Source organism: Zootermopsis nevadensis, unplaced genomic scaffold, assembly GCF_977971745.1.
Source record: "Zootermopsis nevadensis isolate Lab colony 2312 unplaced genomic scaffold, Znev_1.0 Znev_ptg000024l, whole genome shotgun sequence".
Lineage (NCBI taxonomy): Eukaryota > Metazoa > Arthropoda > Insecta > Blattodea > Termopsidae > Zootermopsis > Zootermopsis nevadensis.
The window spans coordinates 10711471-10738447 of NW_028259156.1; the positions used below are offsets into that span (position 1 = coordinate 10711471).

General features: G+C 34.4%; 1 protein-coding gene across 6 annotated transcripts in view; it reads right to left on the reverse strand.

Annotated features, from left to right (window-relative positions):
• Positions 1-2394: 2394 nt before the first annotated feature.
• LOC110831950 (acetylcholinesterase) overlaps positions 2395-26977 on the reverse strand; it is a 322930-nt gene continuing 298347 nt past the window's right edge. For all 6 annotated transcript variants that reach the window (XM_087355399.1, XM_087355400.1, XM_087355398.1 and 3 more), the window contains 2 exons: positions 8889-13050; positions 2395-8199 (listed from right to left, as the gene is read on the reverse strand). In XM_087355399.1, coding sequence (XP_087211525.1) covers positions 12887-13050 — 164 coding nt within the window. In that variant the 3' untranslated portion in view covers positions 2395-8199; positions 8889-12886. The remainder of the gene's footprint in view (positions 8200-8888; positions 13051-26977) is intronic.

Consider the following 26977-nt stretch of genomic DNA (forward strand, 5'->3'; position numbering starts at 1 on the left):
GTGTGATATCCGGGGCTTGGTGCTTACTGAGTTTCACTGGAAAGGTAACTATCAGCGTAAGCTGTGTTTCCTTAGTTTTGTGCGAGAAAACAAAAAATTTTCCTAGGCCCATACACTAAGAAATGCATTAGCTTGCACATAATAGTCCTTGTTACTTTTGTACTTGGTATTTTCAAGGATATATCTTTTTAATATTTAAGCTTGCTTTGAAGGGGTCTAAATTTATAAATTATGATTGACTATTATATTTCTCAAAAGGGTACATATATTCTTTAGCGTAGCTCTAAATCACGTTTTTGAAGGAGTTTATACACACGAAAAAAAACGAGGCATGAATGTAGTTTGTATGTAACGGAAGGAAGTTTATATTATTAATACATATAAATATATGTATAAGACTGGACAAAGACTCACATTTTATCATTTTATTAAAATAAGATGGACATGAAACAAAATGAGACTAGAAGAAGTGTTTGAAACAACTTTAAATCAGTTCAATGTAAGTAGGTTAAGAGCGAAAGCAGAACTATCAGCTTTACAGTTTAGTGCAATACAACAATTAAATCACATTTGAATAATCTGGTAATTATATACATGCATACAGGCCCTATAAAATATCTTTAAGTGTGATATTTAGCTATGTCGACTTTGTCGATACAAAATATGTGATCGAAACATTTGAGGTTAATAAAATATTTCACAGCAGAGGAAGCTGATTATAAAGTCTAGTCGATGTTAAGAATATTGTGATTGTTAAGTAGTAAATTATGAAAATGAAAGCGTTCATGAACTATTTTATAATAATACTCCGAGACTAGAATGCCATGATAAATCTCGTTCTCCTGATAATGAAGCCAGTCATTAGTCATTACACCATGACGTTTGTGTAATACAGGTCCCGAGAGGACTTCGAACCTACGACCTGTGTGCACGCTTCCCAAACGGTGCTGAGTCACCGCTATCGGCGAGATATATAAATCAATTCAGTGTTTTTTATTGTTCATCTCGCAATTCGGTTATGTACCTAAACTCTGTAATATGTGAGCCAAAGCTGGATATGTTGCGACTCAAATCCAAGCAATCACTGTTCTGTCACGTATTCAATTACAGTTTTTATGTTCTAAACGTACGATTATCCAGCGCTGTCACGTTGGACGCCATGATCATCGGAGTTGTTAACAAAGAGATCGATTTTTACTGTCATTCCATTTGAAGATAACAGCTCCATGTATTATTAAATTTTTACCGGCTTACGCATCACAATTTTGACGTTTAAGTAAGAAAACAATGAAAAATTCGACATTTAATTCTGGTTTCCAATTTTCACTTATCACCTATTGTAGTGGCTAGACCACTGGTTGGACAACCACGTTTCAAATACCAGAAGGAAAAACGCTTTATTCTATCTACCGCGTTTTACATCGGCTTTGGGGCCCACCCTGTCTGCTATGCAACGATATCAGTGGCTCTATTTTCCCGGAGGCAAGCAGACAGGACGCGAAGCTAGCACTGACCTCCATACATTTATATGACCCTCTGTTTATTAAGCACCAGGACATTACCTTTTTACCTTCTACTATTTCATTTCTCCCGAATGTGTTTTGCAATAAGATCGAATATAAAAGTCTAATTCGCAGTCAAACGTAAGGAATTAAAATAATTTTACGCTAAAATACTTATGAATATGGCTGTATTCATAAGACAGCCATCTTTATATTCACCGCCGCCAGGAACACAAATTCTGCTAAAATAACTTTATCTTAAATACCAAACACTTATTAACTAATAAATATGAACAATTCACCAACATTGTAATCATTGCCGTGTATTTTATATTATTTAAACTGAACAAAATAACAAATACTTGGTTATGTACCAGATCAATCTTACTGCAAAGAATTAAATAGTGAAAATACAGAAGGGGAAGGAAATTTTAATGTCTTTATAAATTGTAAAATGAGCTAATTAAATATAATTTATGATGCTTTTGGCTTCAAAATTATACTTAAAAGTTGTAATTAAATGTAAGTTATATATAATGCACGTATATATTCTTGAACGCCTTTGTCACTAACCTAATATAATGGCTGTAGCTTGTACGTTGTATTGAGGGGCTCATTTTTGTTTCAGAGTTCAAGATTGGTAAGACGGAAGAAAATTAATCTGTATCTGCAACAAATTAGTACTAGGTCCATAAATAAATGAACATTCCATAGAATTCATGATGAAGATGTACTTCAATGAAATGTATCTTTTATCTCCTTTACAGTAATAATTCTTTCGTCCGCCTGCTTTTGCGGAACCGTGTTAAACAAAACATATTGAACAAACGTGTTGGGATTTTGGACTTATGTCTACTTTACTTTCATAAGATAAATGAACTAACACTAAAAATGTATGTGAAGTATGTTTGTATTTAAACAACGAATTCCATTAGCAACAACGGGGTTTACAATACAATATTTATTAATCTACTTATTTAAAATCAGAATGTGCATAAGCATATTACGACTGCAATGGCTGAAGTAATTCATTATGTCATGATAAAAAAGTAATTCAGTTTTTATACTGCTGTTTCGATGCGTTTTGTAATTTTGACAGAACTTCTTTCGAAATATACATTTGTCTTTAAAATGTGATCTTAATTAACTAAATACACAGATCTCCTTATTTTGCAGTTGTGCACTAAACAAACAAAAGTAACTCATGTTCTACATACAGGTTTCTAAACATTATAACTAATTGTTTACCCTGTAATTTAAGTAAGAGAGGCATATATTCTAAAAATGGATAATTTAACCTATTTTCAGCTTCATCCTGTCCATTCTGTCCTATTTTTGACAAAAATGTTAACAACCATTGAAATTTTAAAACTAGTAAATTGGAAACAAAAGTGACTAAGTCATTGTCAGAATTATTAAATGACTTCGTCCTGAAAGAGAATAACAAGTTTAAAAATGACGCATCCCTTTATCATCTGTGCTTCAATTACATAATTGTATAACATTTATAATTGGTATTTATGTAAACATGGGGAAAACAATTTTTTTTGCAGCAGTTAATTTGTTTCCATTCCAGCTGAAATCTTTTCATAGTTACACACTTGTATTTGGCCTGTTATTGCTTTGATGTATGTATGAAAATATTCAAACAATTGACTTAAGCCACTCTTGCCTTCGACATCTGACCACAAACCCTTAAACAACAACGTTGCCTTATCACCAAAGCTTTATCTACTCCAATTTATTATTCAATCCTCCATGTCAAATGCCTGTTCTCCTTTATCCGGTATATATTCCATACTTCTTACAAACGAAGACTGACGCACCAAGACAGTTTAAAGATTCACATTCAGATCTTTTCACTTCTAAGAAGAATGTAGCTAAAGAATTTTCGTAAAACATTACGGAGGTTTGTGGACAAAAGAGCTATTTATCGAAGTTAACGTTAGACTAATGCCTCTAGATCCATTTCATCTAATTTGACTCTGTTCTAATTGTATTTTTTTCACATTATGTCATGAGCAAAAACCAAATGCCATAAAGTAATTAAATTGCAGGTGATGAATCACATATAAGTTAGTGAAACTTAACACACAAGATCCGTGATATTAACATCTGTCAAGTGATGCACAGTATAGCGTATCCATCTGGTGTTAATCACTTGAGGTAGAACATGGAATATGCCGTATACAACAGGCAAATGAAAACACGCGTAGGAAAGTTAACGAAGTGTTAAGGTATGACTCTCGTGCGAAGTAGCACAGCAATGTACTTTATTTATTTATTTATTTAAAGCTCTGTTACCAAGCAACCAGGAATTGTTTCCATTAATGAGTTGCATTTGAAATTAAAACTTCAAATTTTTATATTGAAATTAAATTGGGCGAATTCTAAGATAGATAATATATACATAACAATAAAATCTATATTCATTATTAGGTATCAATATTGACGAAATTAAATTGTCTGGCACTGAAAATGAGTAAGCGTAGATTTATAAGATTAAAATGTAATTTAAATGTAATAATAGGCCTAGTACTAACAATAACTAGCGCTTATAGGTTATTATTAGGGAAAAGTGCGTTTTCACTAAATAGACGTCAACGTATATTTAGGCTTTACGGTTAAAATGAGCTACAGAAGTTGCATTTTACAGTCTGGCTACTGAACTTGATAATGTAAAATAATTTGTGATGCCGTTTATTTGTTCAGATTCGGAAACAAAAGTCAACTGAATTTGGATGTATTTTGTAGAGTTATGGAAAAATATTAAAATCTTTCGAAATAATCGAATTTCCTATAGAAAATATACAAGTTCCGTGGGGTGTGAATGCCCCAGAGGATTTGCTGTTTGTTATAAATGTTCTAGGAATTTGATGGTAAGATTTTAGGTTCTCACGGCAGTAAGAACAAAGGTGACTGCTTTCTGGGGTGTTGCGCAGTATTGCCTCGTAGGAAATAAACGACGATCTAGATGTGCTTGTTGCCGCCATTATCAGGGAGCTAATAATATAATAAAGGCAGTAAGAACCTCTGAAACGTCGGCCGATTTCTACGAGACTACACGGCGCAAAATCACGGAAGGTTGTCATCTTTTTGCTAAGTTCAATTCCTAATTCTTGACGTGGCGCTCATATGGGCTATGAGTACACTGCATTATGTTGCTGAGTGAGAAATTAATTCAAAATTATCTTCAGGCTCTATGTTAGGAATTACTTATATTTTGATGGCTTCTCGTTAAAATGTACGGCAATACTATGCGATCTGACGTCATGAAACACTTTTAGAGATTTATTTTAAGTGTTAAAATGTACATTAAATAAGAATTATAGGTTAATAAAAGGTATAAATATTAATATCGACAGAACATATGAAAATTACCATAGTAGCTTTGTGACACGTAGCTATAAAACAATGAAGTGAATATTTTATTGCAAGAAGAGGATTTTACAAAGTGCCTCGGCAAACAAGTAATGATTTTGAGTGCATTTACTTACGATGCCTAAACAGAAACTGTATTACCAGTCAGAATTCTTTCACTTTAGGAAGTATAAAAATTATCTTGCACAACACAAAGTTACATCCAAAAGTACCATCGAAGGCAATATTCAAATGAGGACCTAATATTAATATTTATTTACAACTGAATCACTTGAGATAAATTTATTAATATTTTTACACATTTTCGGCCGATTGAAATGTGTCTCTTACAGCCCATGCAAAACTTTAATTGGTTCTGGCTTTGAGAGATTTGATTCCTCTCGGCATTTGTAATAAAGTTAGTAAGTGCATTAATATACATGCTAAGTGATCTGTATTAGAATACGGCATTTGGTTAATTACGTTATGGCCAATTATAAATACCAGACAGTCACTTAAAGTTTCTATTTCTGTCTGATTATGCATTGAATATTACAAGCATTATCATTCAATGTAAGAATCTGAAGCATCTAAGTAGTACTTTAAAAATTACTGTTAATTACGAGTACAGAATTCATCGTTATGAAATCAATGTTTAATATTTTTTTACGGAAATAATTGCATGTTTATTCTGATAATCATAATAAACCCACAAATACATTCTGTGGGCAAAATGTAGAGGTACTGTGTGTTAATGTAGATGGTACATATAGATACCACTGTGTATTAAAGGATTGACTGGCATACATATAATTTAGTGTGTTTACAATTGAAACTAAAAGACGCAATTGCAATGAACAGAATGTTCAGAAGACAGGACGCTTGGAGTAACGGTACTTTACGAAACGGACTGTCTTTATTGGGCTCTCATCACATAAGTCGCAAATTGCGCAATTTAATTTCTTGAAAACAATGAATACAATTACAAATATGAAATTAATAAAAAGTTTGTTTTATTCTAAAATGACGGAACAAAATCTGAAGAAAACAGGTGTGACAGTGGTGAAATGTTTGACGTCAAATTTTATTCTATAGATCACATTTAGTGACACCGTTCAAAACGTTCAGTTTTCAATGGTGTTTGGACAAATAGCTGTAATAAATCTGAAGTTCACCGAGAAATTTTCCTGAATTGCAATAACACAATAATACTAATTTATTCAGAGAAATATATTTTTGTAATGTAATATTTATAGGGACTGCTTTTGCTGATGGCTCGTGATTTTGTCATATCTTGAACCATTTCCCGATTAGTATTACCAACATCACGAACATATTTTGTTCATCGACTTCGAGCCACGTTACGTGAAGCGACATTCCCTTAATCATATAAAACAATAAAAATATTTTCGAAGTTACACAAACACCACATATGATTATTAAGTGTTAATTACACACTGTCATGTTACAAAACGTTTGGAATACGCTTAGAAAGAAAAAGTCACAATAGTTTTCTTTCAAATACATTACACTGCATCGCCATACGAAAAACTGGTGGTTATTCAGAACCATATGAGCTTGAAAATAGGTGACTATTGTTTTGTAAGTTGTCGCTTTGAGGTTCAGGGATTACAATGTAATAATTTTACAAAGTGAGACTGAACGTTGTAAGTACAGAGAGAAATGAAACGTCAATAAATTCTCTGTGCTCTCGGAATCCGAATATAATTTGATTATGATAATACTAGCCTACAGCTAATCCATTTTTGTTTTGCTGTGCAAAAAGGAGCATTATTATTCCAAAAGGCCTTATAAGCTTATATTATTTTACAAACATTTTCACATCATTCTGTCTTCATATTCCTCCAGTCATTAATAAAACATGCACGCCATGCTATACAATTTTTACACATTAAATAACACATGATTATTTTAGCCTTACATAATTAGTGAACTGTTTCTTTAAATTACGAAATCTATGAGTATTACAAAATGTACACTGGTTTTAATTTATATTTTCATTAGAATGATGATTCAGTACGGTGGTATCTACCACGCCTTTATTAATAACTCAGGATACTGTTACTATTATGTACAAATGAAAACACAAACATTCAGTATGTACAAAGATATGATTAGTTAATTTGCAGAAGACAGGTTTGCAAGAAATGACGTCATTAAGCTTGGTTGAAAAATATTACAGGTGCATAATTGACATAGCGTTAGCTCGTGGAAGGAACTGTTAATCATGGTGTCCAGTTATATGACGCGGCAGGAACAGAGCCAATGTCTTACGACTACAAAACAGGGTATCATTTAGACAATCAACTGTTTTACTATAACGACTAATTGACGACTTTAAAAATTTAAAACGCGTAATTTTAACAAGTCTTTCTCACAAGAGGTCTTTATTTTTTGTATGGTAAGAACTGGAACGCGAAATAACACACGTGTTTTCACAATCGATATAATCTGTAATGGGCCTATTTCATTTCCTTGTTCTATTAACTACGCCAAATAATTAAAGGAATATAAAATTTAATGACATCATTTCCTTCCTTCCGTTCAATCGTTAATATGTTTACTTGTACATATCTTGGTTGTATATAATTTTATATAAATTACGTCTTTTGAAAGCAAAGCTCTCACTAAAACAATTACACAGCACTGCGTCAAAAATTGTACCTTGCCACTTACATTTTCTTTGTGTGAGTACCAGAGACAACTAATAATTTTGAATAAGCATTTTTGTTTGTAAAATAAAAGATTTAAATGTGCACGCTAACAAAATCTGGTGACGATGACCGAAACATTGAACTACGCCGATCAAATTGAAAAGAATGTGAGAGTACCTAACTATATGAATGCATTTCTGATTGCAGCTGGCACAAATTTTAAACCACAAGACACATTTTCTGGATTTGTGTAAAATATAGGTAAATTATTTAATTCAAACAGAATAAAGCTTTACGTAATTCAAGCAGGAAGGTAAAATTTTTGCAGATTGACCAAGGAAGCATTTTCTGTTATTATTACTACTGATAGAAGTCCCATAAACAGCAGCTGTAGCGGAAATACAATGTTTTCATTTGTTAACTGTTTAATATATTTTATTCATTGTACTGATTTTGCAAGTAAATATTTGGAAGCGAGGCAAGCAGCAGACAGTGCTTTAGTTTATAGCTAAAAGATAACAATGCGTATTAATTACTTCTTACATTTTTTTATCATTTTAAGTTTCAATAATGAACAATTGTTAATAGTATAGTGCACCACTTACGACAAGAGAATAGTTGGCACTTGGAAACCTCGGAGAATTAAAGTTCAACTTGAAAGGCTGAAAACAGAAGAACAAAACAAGACATTAAAAACAAAATTAAACAGGCTAGTAGTTTATAGTTAACGTTTATTTGCCCATTTGATCTACTGTAGGCAGATTTGACTGCAACATCCGCCTTCATAAGAACCTAATGGCCAAATAAAATTACAACTTCCAAAACTAATCATAAACTATTTAAAATGTGCGGGCAGTATCGCTTAGTTGAAAGTCGGTTATCAGGAAAGTTAATTACACGAACAAACCTTAAAACGCTGTTACAAGCACGTTAATTTTCATTTACTGCATAGATTCCTAACAAATACTGTGTTTAGAATTTGGAATACTTATTTAATACGTTAATGTAGAACCAAATCGGGACTTACAAGTAGTAATTTCATATTTTTATAATCCACACGCACATACACAGGGTAATATTTAAACGAAGCATAATGAAGTAAGTTCTAAGACCATGAACTACGAGATTAAACAGATTTATTTTAAATAACAAACGTAAATTATGTGTGTTACTATTTTTAAAATAATAAATCTTTCGGTTCCAATACAGTACAGAATGTAGGAAGCAGCTCAGCTCGAAACTTCGAAATAATATTAGTATCACAAAGCTGAAAATATGTTTCATTTCTATACATTCATGATAAGTGGATATACAACTAGTGATGTTTGCAAGAAAAGAGAAAATAACTTACCTTCGTAGTGATATGTATAAGGTGTAATTTATTCTTGCACAGCAGAACGACACGCAAAGCAGCACTGATTTCAGCGTCTGTTAATGGAAATTGTCTACACAGATATACAACTAACACTCTTTAGAAGCACTTGGTCTAGTTATCTTCCTACTATATGTCCGTTGTTATCATCGAAAAGTATTAGTCATAACCAGGACTTTAACACTGAAAATTAATGTTTTCACATCAAGTCCCTGTTTAGTTATAACACTAAAACAAAACCTCAGTTATTCTTGTTCCCCTTTACACAGAACCGTTCTTCTACTACACACATAAATACAAAGTCTTAATCACATTTATACATCGTTACTTCTTTCCAATTACTGAATACAGAACTTATTTCCTAATTACATTTTATAACACAATTTGTGAAAAAATCTGCAAAGTGTTACAACACGTTTATTTTGTTACTAAATCGTTTCCTCTGAAGATATGTGTAATCTATTGTCTGTTAAAATCACTTTAAGATTCTTATGTTTAAATGCCGAATTTAATTTACAGTTCCACCCCTGTTAATTCAGAAAATCTACAGTTTTGATTTAATGTTTGTAAGAAGGCATCTGAAAAATCACTATTTAAACAAACAGCGACAATTAAAATAACTGTCAATAAATGAATTTCATTCCTTTCTATATATTTGTTTGACCTAGTCTTTAGATTGTGTATGCCGAAGGAGAATAGGCCTAAAATATTTTTATACCGTTTTAAAGATATGTTTTCGTTATATTACATTTCAATATTTTTGTGAAAATTTAAATTAAATAGTGAGATATGTTTCAAGATTAAAGGAAGTATATATAAAATATATGTAAACTTAATTACTTAAGAATGTAGGATTTCAAAATGTAATTGTTATTTTTATACGTCAGTATTTCCGGTGGCAAATATTTCCAAATAGCCTAATTTTTAAAAGCCAAGCTCAGTATTAGCAATAGTTATTCACTCCTCTATATCAGTGTTATCAGGCACTAACTATTTATTGTTTAGAAGACATTGTTTTAACTAATTATCGTAAGGCAATATAGGATAAGATACTTCTATGAATTTAAAAGCTTACAGTTAATTTCAGATATGCAAATGTTTTTGAATATCTCATATCAGATATCAGTTTTACACTCATTTAAATCCGAGTCTCTTACTTTGTCAGTAATAGTAATGTGAGATTTATTTCTTAGTTAATTTCTTATCTATGTGTTAAATCATGTTTGTTATTTTTACACTTATATACGGTATTTGAAATCGTTTCTTATATTCTTGTTCCTCAGGACACGATACTGAAGTGAGACTTGTAGGAAGCAGCCAACATTTTTATAGTCTATTCTTCCTTTCCAATTTGATATGATATCTTTTATACGCAACAGCTCTTCCGAAATAGACGTAAATAATATTCAAGAATCTACGCACAGAATTATAGTATCCGTATTTCAAACACTCGCTGAAAAAATTGATTTTCAACAAGTAGGGTCATCACAATCACGAAGAAAAAAATTGCTTGCACGTGTCTGAATCACGGTCTATCGACCACAAGCAAGCAGATATATCGTCCGGGTCGCAGTACTACAAAATCGAACTTGAAGAACTTTAAAGTAAAAACAAAGTGTATCTTATTATTTTATAGCTATGTGAATGTACTTAATATTGTTTCCAAATCAATAAAATACTGGAGGAATGTGCCAGAACCACATTGTTTTGACGAAGTTTTCCGAATTCAAATACAAAGGGGTTAAAGGTAATTTCTGGTTCTTATCTGATATTATTCCACAAACTTACACAACCAAAATTCCATAATCTACATCTCGCATTTGATATTATATTGAATGTGTAGGTTAAGTTCGAATAAATCACACGATCTTACTAAAATGTTACGCAAACAAAATAAGATACTTAAATTAAAAATCATATATGTGGAATTTTTAAAGCTGTGGAAATGTCAACTGTTATTGTCGATTGTGACACCATCCAGTCGTCTAGGTTATTACCAAAGCTTCGGAAGAACGTATCGCATGCATCTACCCAAAAGATAGAGGCAATACATCCCCCCTAAACACTGGTTAACCATTTACAAAGTAAAAGCCTGCACAATGTCACAACACAGGAGACCACGATAAACAAATTAAGATTTAAGTCATTAGGTATAAAAGTTATAGTATTATGAACAAAATGAAGCTATATAACTTCGGCTTTTGGGTTGGAGTTGCTTTTGAATGTAGCAACTACAATGTTTGCCGAAACGTTGGCTTATACCAAATATTCCATGAGGCTGCCACCCGAAAGCCAAAGTTATACATTGAATTACAGCCGCGAAAGCCTACGGACAAGAACATTAAAATAAACAGCAATAATGCAGCATAAATTTGTGCTGTGATTGTTCTGATTGTGTCTGATTCTATTTTGTCTTTTAAGAACTTCTGTTAAAATACACAGGAAAACATTATCGTGCCTAATTACTTCATTCCTGTATCTATTTTTTGATTAGTTACTGAACAGGGGTTATAACAAATTGTTTTTGTTTGATGCGCACAGTCGAGTTCTGTAAACCAACTAAATAAATACATCCAGGAGCAAAGTCCCCTTTGGAAAGTTAACAGTCGTTCAGTTGGAAAGTCTGGAGGGAACAAACCACTTGGAAGATCTAGACAAAGAAGGGATAATAATATTACAATATATATTAGAAAAATATCGTTGGAGGATTGGAATTGAATTTAGGGCCCGATGGCGGGTTCTTGTGAACACGGTCATGAACTTTCGAGTTCCATAAAAGGCGGAAATTTGACTAGCTTTAGCTTCTCGAGAAAGACTGCTCCATGGAATCTGTTAAGTTACTTAGAAGTTTCATTTCTGCACACGATAAAATACTTTTACACTAACTTATAATAAGTCATTGCACGACGACGTCTAAGTCTCGTGAGTGCAGAACGCACTGCACTACAGGGAATGTTCAGCTTCACAATGATGATGTTTGTTCGCTGGTAAAATAATTTAAACGTATTACTGCAACTGAATCAACAACGGAAATTTACACAAAACGTGACATAAAATTTTATCTTAGACGACTTTGACAAGTTAGTTGAATCAGCTTATACTAAAATATTATTACAAGAAAATAACTACTAAAAATATCTTGTCTTTACGAAGTGTCATGAACTGTTGTTAACGAAATAAAATAAGCAGTATAAAGTTATAAGAGATTGTTTTCCATTCATGAATGCTAGATCCCTTTACAGTAGAATTTAATAACTCTGCATCCATTCAGAGATGACCATATGTTTCTGACGTCATATGTGATACGCGAGTATGTACTTGTATAGTAATCAACTACTGAATGAGATTTTAGCATAATAATGTTACAGCAGGACCATGCAATGGATATTAATCTCCTTGGTTCAGATATACTTAAACTTAACTTTAAATTATCTTAGTTTATTAAGCGAAAATATCGGTTCTCGGTATTTTATGACGACTTAAAATGTAGCCATAGGATAACATAAGCAGATTACAGAATTTACCACATGATTTATCGTGTTATGATTCAAATCATTAAAAAAAAATTGTGGTCATACTGTGTTTTTAAAAATGTGAAAAATATATTCGTTAACTTCATTCCCTTCTTTGCCGTTCTGTGTTGGATTCTACACTAAAATTGAAGTACGTTAGCCTCTAGAAGCGAAAATTAATTGGAAATTAGGTAGATCTCGCGACTTAACCAACAAGAACCAACACCAGGCGATCTTTGTGTTAACTAAATCTTACGCAATGAAGCATTTTCATAAATTATTTACCTACACCTCTGTAATTTTAGAAGTGATGCTCTAAAGGTCAACCAATGTACCGGTAAATAAAACACCCTAGGAGTCATACTCTATTCTCTAAAGAAAATACGTGATGTTCCTGGCTGTAATTCCTCCTGCATCGCGTCCGCTCTTTAAGTTTCAGTTGATGAGGGTCCTTCAGAGTCTGTACTACACCCATCCTTGGTGTCCCCACAGAAATATGATCTTCACGATGAAACAGGAGGCCACTGGCACAAGTAGCGCGCTTGTCAGTAATCTGGGTATCGGGATGGCGTCTCCTCTCGCTCCGGAACTGCTTTTGGCACAGTTTTCCGGCTTGACCTGAGGGTTGGCTGCAATCACAAGAAACAAAATGTTTCCAAGAAGAGATTAAACTTTCGTCTGTGTGCTCGTTTTATTTCTCTAACCACTCCTAAATCAAGTCGGAATTACTATGAGAATCAATATTTAATGACATTTGAGGCCATCGTACATTGTAACCTCTTATCACTAACATGGCGGTCATGCAAATTTGTGAGTTGTGAGAAATATTACTAATAGGGAATTTAGGGCTCTTAACATTAAGTATCGTGATAATTCAATATATGCTAAATTTTCGGTGCAGTCAGTGTTACTCTGTTTTTATTGTTCGAATTTTTTAGTGGTAAGCAATCATTCATTATGATCAGTTATATGAAATGTGCGCTGAGATTGAACGTGCATGTACCACATGTCTTATAAATATATTCTGCTTTCAAATTATAAATATGGCGACGATAATAAAACAGTGATGTCCAGTATTTCCATACAACAGAAGCTGTCACGGTACGTGTGACACGTATAATAACACCGTGTCTTGAATGCATGACATTTCGCCTCTAGTTTCCTGGCTCTTGATAGAAACTTTGGCGGGGGGGGGGGGGGGGTATTTTGAGGAAGTACAGTACACTTTTTTGTATATGGACTGAAACTTCGTCTTCGAATCCTGCCAGGCATCTCTATTACGCTCTGGGATGTTCATTTTCCTACACCACAGATGTATAATGACAAAGTGCAGGCGTAAAGCAATACTTGACTCACTGTTCACGTACTAGAGTTGTCCTCCAGGCTTATACTGTTGAATCAACACATGATGAAAGCATCAAAATAATAAAACAACTTAAAATGCCATGCGAATGTTAGCATATGATTTGTTCCTAGTATTAAATTCAGTTGTTACTTCGTACAGAAACACATTGTGTTATGGAGTGCTTAAATGCGATATCCATAGTTGATTTGTGTTTTTGGTTTAAAATCGGCAAAACCAGTGGTTAAAAAGCAAATATCAACATATGAAACAATAAATCATACGAAAAATTATAAACTAAATATAAATGCAACCTGCACTACATTTTAATGATGGCATTTCCTGTACACAAAACAATGTTTAAATAGCCATAAATAGGAAAATTCAAACTGGGAGACTGCTATCGAAATTTTGTATTAGATTATTCTTACTGCCAAAATCACAAAAAAAAACCACACACACCACAAAATTTCCTTGTGTCTGCCAAAATCTAACTTCAAATATTTATTTCCACGTAAAGGATTCTGTTAAAGTTATTACTTTCCATCTCAGTGCTTAATTCTGTAGGAAACAGTAGAAATCAGCTTAAGCTTGTATGACTCAAGCATATATATTCAAGGTACAAGTATCTACCCATCAACCTACTTAAAGCACTCAAAATTCAATTTACATAAACGTGTTCAAGTGACCAGAAAACAAGAACACCATCTACAGCAGTTTGAATTCGGGTCAAAGATAAATTACACTGATATTTTCCTCCACTTCGCGTCAGTTAACTAAAGCACGTACATAGACACAAGGAATTGGTTAAATTTTCGACATTGGTAATAGTGTTAATACATACTGCATATAAATACTATTCGATGTCACATCCTTTCACTTCTTCGATTAGATTTATTTTTGGAGAATGGGAAAGTATTCGTGAGGTTATCAAAATAATTAAGCAACTTCAGTAAATTTTACTTTAAGAAAAATCCAGGCTATTAACTGCCTGTTTTACGGGTTCATGCATAATTTTGTACGCGTATTCGGTTCAGTCAGCATCCTACACGAGTTTATTCTTGAGAATTTTGCCTGTCACAGAAAGTTCTAGGAAAAGTAATCTAGTGTATCAGTCTAAGGATTATTTTCTGAATTATAACAAAAGAGTTCCATTTGGCATCCTCATATCCAGCTCGTGGGGCACACGACATGAGCAGACACCGAAGTGACAAGCCTGACATCTAGTGGACGGAAAGAGAAATACTAAAATTCATTTGGATACAATGCTTTATATGCTTTATAATCCGACTTTTTCCGCCTGAATGAAACGAACATGAATTGCAGACAGCTGATGGATGAAGTTTGAGGAGAGAAATGTGAAGGAGAAACATGAAGTGACAGGGCACGAAATTAAATAAAACGCAGGCTGATAAAATTGAGTTAAACTTATTGGATAAAGTAGCAGGATACGTCTGAAGGCAATTCTCGCGCAAGGTGCATAAAAAGCCATCAATATTTTCTCAGTTAGATCAAAGACAAAATTGAGCAATAAGTCAGAAGATAATGTTCACAGCTAGAATGAGATACAATTCTTTATAGCTGTTTCAAGACACATATTACCATTATTTTTGAATTTTGAACCATCTCCATAATTTAGTGAATTAAACACGACATTCTGTAGGGTTCTGATGATGGCGTAATACGATCTGGATTGTTGGGTTTTGGACTTTATCCATCGTCTATTGTTATAAAATAACACATCGATTCGAGTGTGATGGAGGAGAAGGGCAACTAGTCTGTGGGGTTCGTTATAATTTGCTAATCTCAGGGCAGTGAAATCAGACGATGGACAAAGTCCGAAAAATAACAATGCAGACTGAATTATTATTGGTCATCATTGTTTGTTTCCTACAGAACTGTTTAGCTTGTGTAGGTAGGTATACGGAGATATTACATACATAAATTATGCACACAACAATTATCGTCCCGTTGCGTATCATTATTTTACCAAGATATTAATTTTTCGGTCAAGGGTTTACACACAGGTACGAATAATACTGAATACAGAACCTTTCCGAAATGTACATAGCAATATCATCTAGTATAGGGTGTCTAACTTTTTTCTCCCCTCGGGCAAAGAATATTTTCCTAGTTTCCTCGTTGAAACCAAGGGCCAAGAAAACCATCCTGAAATTATTTTTGAAAACTAATAGGCAGTTTTCGTTATCTTTAACAATACTTATTCATAAACAGATTATCACAGTATATGACGAAATAAATTTTGTTTAAGCGTTTTCTTTACTCTCCTGTTGTGCCCTACTCCGAAAAAATTCTGCTTAAAGTCTCATCACATGTTCTGCGTAGGTAATTCACTTAACCTGAGAGACAACGTCTCATACCTAAACACAAAAACTAAGTTTACAATTGTATGATAAGTTTTATCTCTGATTTTTGATAGAAGTAATACTAAAAACTGATTGGCTGTAAGCATTTTCGAAATTAGTCTGCTCACATTCCTTTGTGGGATCAATTATGATTTGTTCAGCCGTTCGTAAATATTTGAAGTTTGATTGACGTGACAAACACAAACCAAGATTAAATTCGCCCACAGACTTACTGTAGAGTTCACCAATACGAGTAAATATCGAAAATTTTGGAATTAGGCAGGCTGGCGTGCCTGACTAACCATAATGAGTTTATTTTATACATTTCACGAAAAGACGCATATGAAATGGTCTGTCTGTTTTTGGTGTCTGCGTGTTCATGTTTATTCACGAGACGTCATATAAACTGTAATTGGATACATGGCAGGAAATGCACTCTGTTCGGGAGTGTGTACTTTCATAACAAGTAGTGCCTGTTTGCAAATTTACGTAATAAATGCGTAAATACCAAACAGAGAATTTTACAGTATATTTAAAATGAAGGTGTACGTTAACCGTCGTGTTAAATTAGTTTGAAATCAGTATAAAATTAAACCAAAGAGCGACGCATTACTTGCAATCAAAAAAAGGAGAAGATGGTTCAAGATATATTCTGTTAAAGCAGAACAGTTAACTAATTTTAAGTATCATCTCATTAAATACTGTATTTCACCATGTTTAATATCTTTAATTTCATAGCACGTACCGAAGAACGCGAAAATATATCCATGCCCAGACTGAGAATAAATCTACAAACCTGACACTGAGTGGCTCTAGACCTGTTCGCGACTTACAAAGCGCGAGGCTATTATACGCCATTTAATTTCAATTAAACTGTCAGACGTACTGACACTGCAGCGCATTTTATACCCAGTTCAGAATCTTTTCTATCTATTCGTCTATGTAAAAACGAAAGGATTATAAAGTCTGTAAACCATTATTATAAGCCAGTCTATTTAATATGGCTTAGATTATCAACGTAAAGGCAGGTTATACATTAATACCGAAGTGCAACAACCCAGAAGACCAAAATCTATTTTCTTATCACTTGTTCTGAAATCCAACATTAGGATACACATAGAACCATAGCCTGGTAAGGTTTGCTATAATATTTTGTTCTGTGCTTACATGTATCGTGTTTAACACTGGTCTATATTTGTCAATTTGTTTTAGGATCACATTCATTGATTTGCGAAAAGGTTAACTTATGTTAATTCCTGATTTAACAATATTCATAACTGATCGTGTTTAGTAATGTGAGTTTTATAAGTGCTGAAGTCTGTATAGCTTCATATTAAAACAATCTCTCTCTCTCTCTCAGCTTCTAGTGTAACCTAAATAATACACATTTATGCCATTTCATTCTGACAGCAAATTTTTTAATTCCCGATTTCTAAAGTAACATTTCTTACTGTACGATTTTCTGGCTGGATGCCCATCATTTGTAGCACCAACATTATCTATTTAATATCTCATAAACCGCTTCGTGCGTTCAAGTGAAAAAAACCCTCCTCAAATGATAAGTCGCTTGGTGATATTTTAGAGAAAAGTGATTTATTTTGTGAACCAAACGAAATCTACAGATACACAATACGGTGAAATACCTAAATATTGAACGATAAAGTATGTGATATTTATACTTACCATTTTGCTTTCAAGAGTTAAATAATGCTGTCTTTATTAATAATACAAGGAAAGATTATAATATTTAAAGTATGACCAAGTGTGACTACTGACAAAAAACCTAGTGCCAAGAAAAGTTTCTGCTTCATACTGCATAATAGCAAGATGGCTAAATAGGACTGCATAGAGAGTCCTTTGAAATGCTTCTAGTGAACACAATCACAATCAACTGAGCTCTCAAATTCACTTTGTAGATGGAAATGATTTTGGTTTTTCTACATATACGCTAAGTTCAATAAACAGACAACAGCGATATTAAGTACTTAACGCTGCACATTGTCAATATATTCCATCATACGCTTCAGCGCAAGGGATTATGTGGATCTCATAGTAGAATACGTGCCAGTCGTGGAGTCCGGATGTACGGTATGCAAGGGTTGGTTTTATAGGGTCACTTTGATACCATGAAGCAACCGAAGGCAATCCGTTCTACAACATTAATAGGTGGAAATTACAGATGGTTTCGTGTTCATCGCAGCCTTTTCATTCGGTCTCAAAACCCAAATTCCAAAGTCTCCTTAGTGGTTTTGTAACTCTTACTTTTGTACAATTTGTTAATTTTTCATTATCTTTGCATATGCAATTATTCATTACTTCTAAGCATTCCTTTCGTCCCTTCATGCATGTAGTAATTTCTTTCATTGTAATGGCAACGTTACTACTATCACGCACTAAATTCCTTCTTCTTTTGTTCAATCATACAGACCTATGGCTACCCAACAGACAAAGTTATGTTATAAACTCCTTATCTATTTCTGCCCATACACTGTACATTTTAGATGTCATTTAACGAAAGGCCTAAGACGTTGCTTGCAGAGACGATTTATAAACAACTAATATACATGAATAGTCAATTTGTTAAATCCGTCACAGCTGTGTGGTTCATGGGGGCTGATCGTGCACACACACGTCGAAATGAAGACGTTCCTTATCGCCACAAATCTTATTAATCTGGGGACATCCCAACTGTAAATGTTGCTACGGATTTACTGAACCACAAAGAGTATGCCGTCTCCATCTGTCCGTTCATATATTTTATATTTCAAAGAATCAAACGCATTTCCACTGAATATGATGTTGATCTAAACTAAACCCTGAATATGACTGTCTTCTGTCATGTTGCGTCGGCCAATTTCTCCCAGACTACAAGGCAGAACATGCCAGAAGACAGTCAACTTCACACTTATCGCCTCGGAAATCTGAAATCTCGCCATCAAGCTAAACTTTTTCGGGCTTATTTAATTCTTGGTTAGTCTCAGCGAATATTACCACCTATAGTAAACGAAGTTTATTAATTTCTTTGAACCGAAGTACATGACATAAATTCCATATAAGTATTGTGTTTTTGTCATTACATTTCAAATATGGCGATGGTGAGAAACTTTTTAGAAATATCCTAAAATTTTCCGTAGACCCCTATAGCTCTGCACCTCTGTTAAGCTAACTCTTCGGCTAATTTGCATTTTATTGTCAGATTATACAGTTACATTACCAAGATTCTCCACCTAGGGGTTGCATCACCTAGATGTGTGTTTCAATGACCCACAAAGCTTTACCGGCAGGACCTCGGTAGTCGGGGAGGTTGGTGGCGAGAAGCCAGACGAAGCAACCCATCGGTCCTCCAGGATTGCTAGGGGTTGATCATGAGGCTAATAACCCTACATCTTAAAAACCTAATTATTTCGAAACCCGAAGGGAGGTCAGGGTCCGACTTGGGCTCTAGTGCCATTGGGTGGATGGATGGATGGATGGATAGATGGACTGATGGATTACTAAGATTGAGCATAACCCAAAAAGTCTGTACAGCAGAAAGTTTGGATTAAGGTGAACTATTCTTCTGAAGTTTATGCTTATGTTTAATTACTACTTTACTTCTGAGTTCCTATTACTGTCTACACGTTTACGACCAAGTTGGCTACTGAATTTAGTGACCTTGGCGAGGCCAGTGTTCAAATCACTGTCAGAAGATCGCTGTCCTAAGGTTTCATGGTTTTCCTCAGCTATTCCACTAGATGCCTGCGCAGTGTCTTACATTAGGCCTCTACCTCTTCCTCTTGTGTCCTTTTAAATTCATTGTTAATTAATTATCCTGGACTATTCACAGCGCTTTTAAGTAAACAACAAATAGTTAATGAGCAGATAGGAACTGCTGAGCAAGCGAAAGGCCGTCGACTCACTGGGGTCGCAAGTTCGATCCCAATGGAAACAGTCCTACTGTTTTGTTGAAATAGGATATCTTGGATTAGAAGGCATGTACGCTCAGCATACGCTGTTAGCAACAACGACGGCCAACATTTTACACATAAAAATTGGGCCAGGTGTAATGAAACAGTTCATTTCTAAAATCAAAACTGCAAATGGTGTCTCAAAGCTCGCACAAGAGAGAGAGAATTTTCAGATTGTCGGTGCATAAAAATGTAAGCCAGAATAAAACTGCTGACAAATTACACCGGGGAGAAGAAAGTAAATAAATCAGCACAAATGGAATTGTCGAACAAACAAATACGTCAGCTGTTTTTTGATATTGCAGTCACTGTATAACAATGAATTTTATTTGTAATTACGCCTTAAATAAATGTTCCCTATGGTCTGGGCTTTATACTCCCTGATGGTCATAAATATAATTTCACAAAAAAACCGTGTGTCGTGGATACATACTAAATTCATGAGGAACAGTCCTCGAGAGGCTGATATTCGCTCACATTTTCAAGAAATACTGCAAATTTATGAAATCATAAGGTTCATAACCGTGTTAACAAGAGCCGCCTACTCTACCATTTCTGAGTCATAAAATCTAATTTACAGTTCATTAATCCAGATTTTACAAGCGGCATTTTCGTTTCGTCTTTACCGAGTAAAAATTAGTAGCGTTAGTCGTGTCTTCATGTGTGTTTTATGTCTCACCCACTTTATATTCTTTGATTTGATAACGTCAGTGAAGAGTACAAATTATGTAACATCTGGGATGTTGCCCTAATGATGGCAGCAAGCACCTATGAAACGTCGGTAACTTCTACCAGACTACAAGGTGCAACATTCCAGAAGACAGTGATCTTCAAACTCACGGCCGTTAGAACCTCAAATCTCATCATATGAAATATCTCATTATGCAACCTTTCCATCACTCTGTTACTTTTCTCTCAGGCCGAATATTCACTTCAGCATCCTGTTTTCAAACGGCCTTTTTCTATTTTCTTAAGAAATTATTCAAATATCGTGAATTCTTGGTTGTTTTGTACGTCGCTTTTCATAAACACTGTTCACTGTCCATTGACTTGAAAAGAATATTTCAAACCAGTGCGGCCATCATCAGGTTCAATTTCCTGCTTCTGTGTTATTGCACCGAGGATCTCCTCCCTGATGTCAATAAACAATTATAAAGCCATAAATTCAACATAACACAGAACAGATGTGGATTCTTACTGGAAGGAAACAGCAAGGATTTAAACCACCCGACTCTTTCAGTGTTTGGTGATGTACCCACACTCCTCCCTTTGAAGCAAAAAGAGACAAAATACTCAGCAGTCAATAAAAGGATTTACGACAGACCAGGGGATAATGTTTCTCTTTACGGTTAAAATCGACACAATTTCGAGAGCCATCTAACGAGGATCAGAGGTCTGTCTGTCTTCCTGATGCGGCCGAAGGAAAAATACTGGCTCAGCGACCTTAATCTACTTCAATCATTAGATTCTCATAAAATTTAGGTACACTTCGTAAATCACATTCTAGTGTTAAATTCAGTTTAACTCTGAGAAGGTTCAAACAGAACGTCATAAGAATAAGTGAAAAGTACTGTTTTAGATGAGGGGTGGAAGCAACACTTTGCTGGAAGATTCCCACACTTCGCCAGCTAGCCCTTCTGGTAAGGGTGGCATAGAAGTGGTAAGGAGTAGTAGCTTAATCAGCGGAACTTTATTTTCTAATGAAAAATTTGGTGGTCTAAGTACCAAGGAGTAATTTTGATGAATTTAAATCTGAGGGTAGCATAAGAAGCATTCGGTAGCAACTCGCAATTTAGAAACCATATCAACATTTCCTTAAAATAGAGAAAACCCGAGAACTCTTAAGAACACTGTACTTAGACATCCTCAGTCTACATTTTTCATTCCGAATGAAGATAAAGTTCACATCTGTAGACAACATATGACGAATACGCCAACATTCCTCACCTTCTTATAAGTTCCTTTCTTCCCTTTTGAGAACAGAGAGTGTGAATTGTGTATGGAACTCTGCAGCAGTGTTTATTCAAGATGTCAGTAGGATCAGTGTACTGTCGCCGAGGTGGATTCTTTTGTCATGTGCAAAACAGAAATACTCCAACCGAACTAGACATATGCGCATTATATTGGAATTGTCACGTCCCACCGATCGAAACCGATTTTTATGGAATCGGTGGTTTTGTGCTACGAAGTCCGTGTTTCCGCTCTCATCTCTTTCAAGATGATAACAAATGCAGGCAGTCTCGTCTCTTATGAGTAGCTACGTTCCAGGAGAGAGTTCGTAAAGCAAAATTTCCTAAGTAAATTTCTAGTCTCAAAAACAGGACGGCCAAATCGCATTTACTAACCTTGGCGTCAATATCCCGCTTGAATTTGCCGCTCTAGAACGCACTTAACTTATCGCGTATAATTGTCAAGCTGAATGTAGATTCTGTGTGTAATACATATATTTACGTTACAAAGACAAACATTTGCTAGTGAATTTGATTAGTGTTCCACGAATGCAAAAGATACAGGTTAACTCTGTATAGCACAGCGCTCAATAAGCTGATAATCGCTCGGTTTTTCAATAAATTATCGTCTTTTATAGGGCACTCGCAGCCTCATTACCGTATTTAATACAGTCCATGCTTAACCCTGTCCTGAACCAACTTAATTCAGCCTGCAACGTCATATTATATGTGGCTTTTGTTACATACGACAATTGCGTTCCTGCAAATTGCATCGTATAATAAAAATGCGTAAAACGCGAAATATATAACAATTGATATTTTGATGTTAAACAGAATCTTTCATTCTTTAAAGCTAAGCTTATCACCTGCATCATATTCCCTGATAAACCTAATTTAGACGCAGGTTATATAGTCTATAAAATTTGGCCGCGGATAGGACACTGTTATTTCTCATGATACTTAAAACCGCAGATATGCGAAAATGAGGATACTGAATGCGTGTATAACGAGATTCACGTTTGTATTTCTTTAAATACAGTTATTATTATAATCCCATATACACATTGGTTCCCTTCCCTTCAAGTTCTCCAGTTAAAATTCTGTACGTCAATACTATTATCATCCGTGGGTGTTTTGTACCATTCCTCCATACTCTCCTTGATTTGATGGCCCTAATAACATTTAGCGCGAAGTACGAAGTGCGAAGTTCATTAATATGTTCCTCTTACGTCCAAATATACCTATTCTCCCCAACACCCTTTTCTCATTTTCTCTTTACACTCTGTTCGAAATCTGCATATACCTACCGCTAGAAAAACACCACAAGTCCAAACAAAAGAGAAATTTACTTAGCAAAAATCACACATGAATAATTCCACAGGAACATGGTCATTATTGGTACATGAAAATAAATCCTCAGAAAGAACAAGAACATATCTTAGGATGCAAAACCTAAGAAATCCACAAAACTGGTATTTTTTAACTCAAAATATGCAAAGAAAACCACGAACTTGACCAATGAGGCAGAAACATATAGCTGAATAATATATTAATAAAATTCTTCCAAATCGACTACATGTATAATTGATATAAAATAAAACTATTAAGTCAAGTATTACAGACCCACAATCTACAATCTACTATTTCCGAATCGCGAGACACCAAGTTTTAATATGGATATTCCGAAATATTAAACCAGTTATTTTCACATAATATTGTTACAAAATACTAAATTTTCTGGTATCCCTACTCCACTTTATACCCATCAGAAGGTAACTTCTTATATATAAATCATATTTTCTGCTGGCAGGATGACATAAAAGTAGACTCTTTATGCAGCAGATATGGGCTTTCTATCTCCCTTGTCCTTAACTTTTTTTCTTCTCCAACATAGATTTCGCATAGCTACGTCTTTCAACATTTCCATAGCAACCAAAGCCCTGCCTTTGCATTGATCTTTGAAGAGCGTGTGTCCCCATTATAATCGTGCCCATCTTTCAAACTTTTCCTTTTGTCATCTGTTACTGCTATCAAAAGCCCCGACCTTGAATCCCAATATAAGCTTCTTCACTTATGGAGGATGGTGTCTATTAAACTTTTTGGCGAGGAAATCTTATGCATGAAACGACAACTACCATAATCTTCTTCAGAACTCTCAAGCTGAAGTTAATAGATATAATCCAAATGTTTCGTACTTTTGTGATTTAATTGCGAGAGTGCATGGAGAAATGTCCTTCTTGAGAAGTTACCTTTTATGAACAGGATAAATTTAGTCCACACTCTCACATAAGATATCCATCTTAAATATCCTATAATCTACACCTAGTTCTCAAAAGTTGCCATTTTACCTTCGGGTCTTCTCACCCTAATGATAAAGGCAATAAAAGCCTTTGAAACGCGGTCAATATCTACCACGTTATACGAAGATCCTTCCCAGAAGGCAGCCATCTTCATACTAATCATCATGAGAACCAAAATTTCACCGTAAGAAAATCTGTTTTTGACATGCCCAGTCGCACACACTGAGAACAATCCTTTATGTGGTGTCCACGACTGTTGGCACATTAGCAATTGCCTTCTGCATTACACGGGCATTTCTTCCACCAGCAACACACTCCATGCACCGCGACGTCTCACAGCAAATAACTTCTAATATCACAAAAGGTAAATAGCGCAACACTAGCGAATGACTGTCCTTCGTCCGCGTTTCTTTTAAAATAAACTACTGAAATAATGACCAATATTTATTATGACAATTTTATGAATATATATTCTACTTTAAAGTCAAAACATGCCTAAAAATCAAACATAAATAGCATAATTATTATTTACCGCAGTAGCGACTCAATGATTCTTTTATTTCATAAAACAGTGTTTCCCAAATTGTGTTCCGCAACGAGATGAGGTCTTCCGCCAGAAAACGTGGACGATAACAGTATCTAGATATTTCCGCTCTAGAATATAGGAAAGAAAATTTTATAACAAACACTTTTTTGGAGTAGTCTAGCTTAGGTTGTATAATTGTAAATTACAACACATTACATTTATAGTGAAGCAAATTTTAAATTAGCTGAATGTGAATTAAATAGATTTCTCTTTCAGATACCTCATATCTCCTAACAATAAGTAATATTCAGTTATCTATAGTCTAGCATTATTAAAAGGTTTCCGAAGAACAGAAGCAAAACACTCTCCTCATTAAAAGTTTCAAAAATGCATTTGAAATAACTTCTATTTCTTTTGTTACTTTCTACCACTTTTCTTGTCTCGGAACACAAATATAATAAATTAGTCCTTACTCTTATAATTTACTTTGACTTTGTCGATGCAAATTGGAGGAAGTCAAACATGTTTCCATCTTTTCAACAGTATATGAATATTTTAATACCTTCTGGTCTATTTGCTTCATAATGTTTCATTCATGGCTCATGTCCCGTGATTCAGGGCAAACGAAAAAAAATGCTTAAGAGTGACGGTGGTGACGGCAACACTGATCATGGTCCATTGTCCTCTCTTGAGGGTAAAGTGTCAGCTGCAGACGTTGCGGCATCTAGTGCAGAACAGTAATATAGGACTGTACGTCACAGGCGTCCTACATATGGTCAATTATTCCAGTGAGTCGTATGGAATCATATTCCTTGCGTATTTTACATGAACGCTACAAACATTTCTGTCGCACTGGTACAAGAAATACAAATGAGATTCTTCCTTCACTTTCTCATTCTCTCTCTTTTGTCTTCCTTTTGTTACTTTCTCGTAGTCCATCGAGGTATTCTGAATTTATTTCTCAGTGTATTCTGCCGACGATCTGGCTTCGTGTTTACCCGACTGTGACAGGACTGTTCCTCACATAATTCAGAGGAAAAATAAGATTTTAAGATTTAGATGAAAAGAAAAGTATTCAAACTGACTATATTGAATTAATTATTTTAATTTCAATTTTCACGTTAAATGAGCTCTTTTCATCAACCTTTCTAGGAACAACTGTATATACCACTTGCTTTAATGTTTTGTAATCCTAAATTTTGCCAGGACACTGAATATTTATCGGTTTCGTACGGCTCTCAAAATAGATTAGAGTTTTAAACAATAGATCTTTGCCATGGATTCGCATTGTGATTTCTTTTAGACAGGGACTAAATCTTTTAAATATCGTTTAGTTAAACTTCGTGTTTCGAAGAGTTAAGAGATAATTTACGCTGGTTTCCACATCTGTATTATGAGAGCTAAACATTCCTTTTAAGACGTGATTTATTATGATGCATTTCAGCGTCAGACAGATTTTGCACTTACGATGAACGCTGCAAGTTATCCACACCAAAGGAATGTGAAATTAATTCAAACCTGACTTATGAATAGGCGCTCATACCTTTTTTTTTTGTTCTGTCTGTCGGCTTCGTGTAGAGACAATAATCTATATTTAATAAAGAGATCAATGCTACCTCTGTTTCGTAACTAGAAAACGGTATGCACTGCAAAGCACAGAGGGATCCATTTGGTATTTACAAGAACTGAGACGTACAGTTAGTAAATGACAGGAAGTAGGCTCATGTGTAATGCTATTTACTTTAATTCTTATAACCTAGTGATAAATAATTTGTATAAAAACACCTCACTATCCTTGTTATTAAATTATTTAATATAGTAATCTACTATTACGAAAATATCATGTAATATGTAGGCAAATAGTCAAATTATTTCTCCTTGTATTTCGTTAAGTACTCGCCATTATTGATCCGTAACAAAATTAAATATCACAACTTTTGTGCCGACTTTCTAATACCAATTTCATCTAAATCTGTAGAGTAGTCAAATACGAAACAAACATGTTCGTTCAAACACAAACGCGTATACACGACCTCAAAAATCACGCTTTCAATTTATGTTCTTGTGCAAATAACTCACAAAAACATTGTCAACTTTTCATCATTAGAATGAAACTCTTAGGTGCA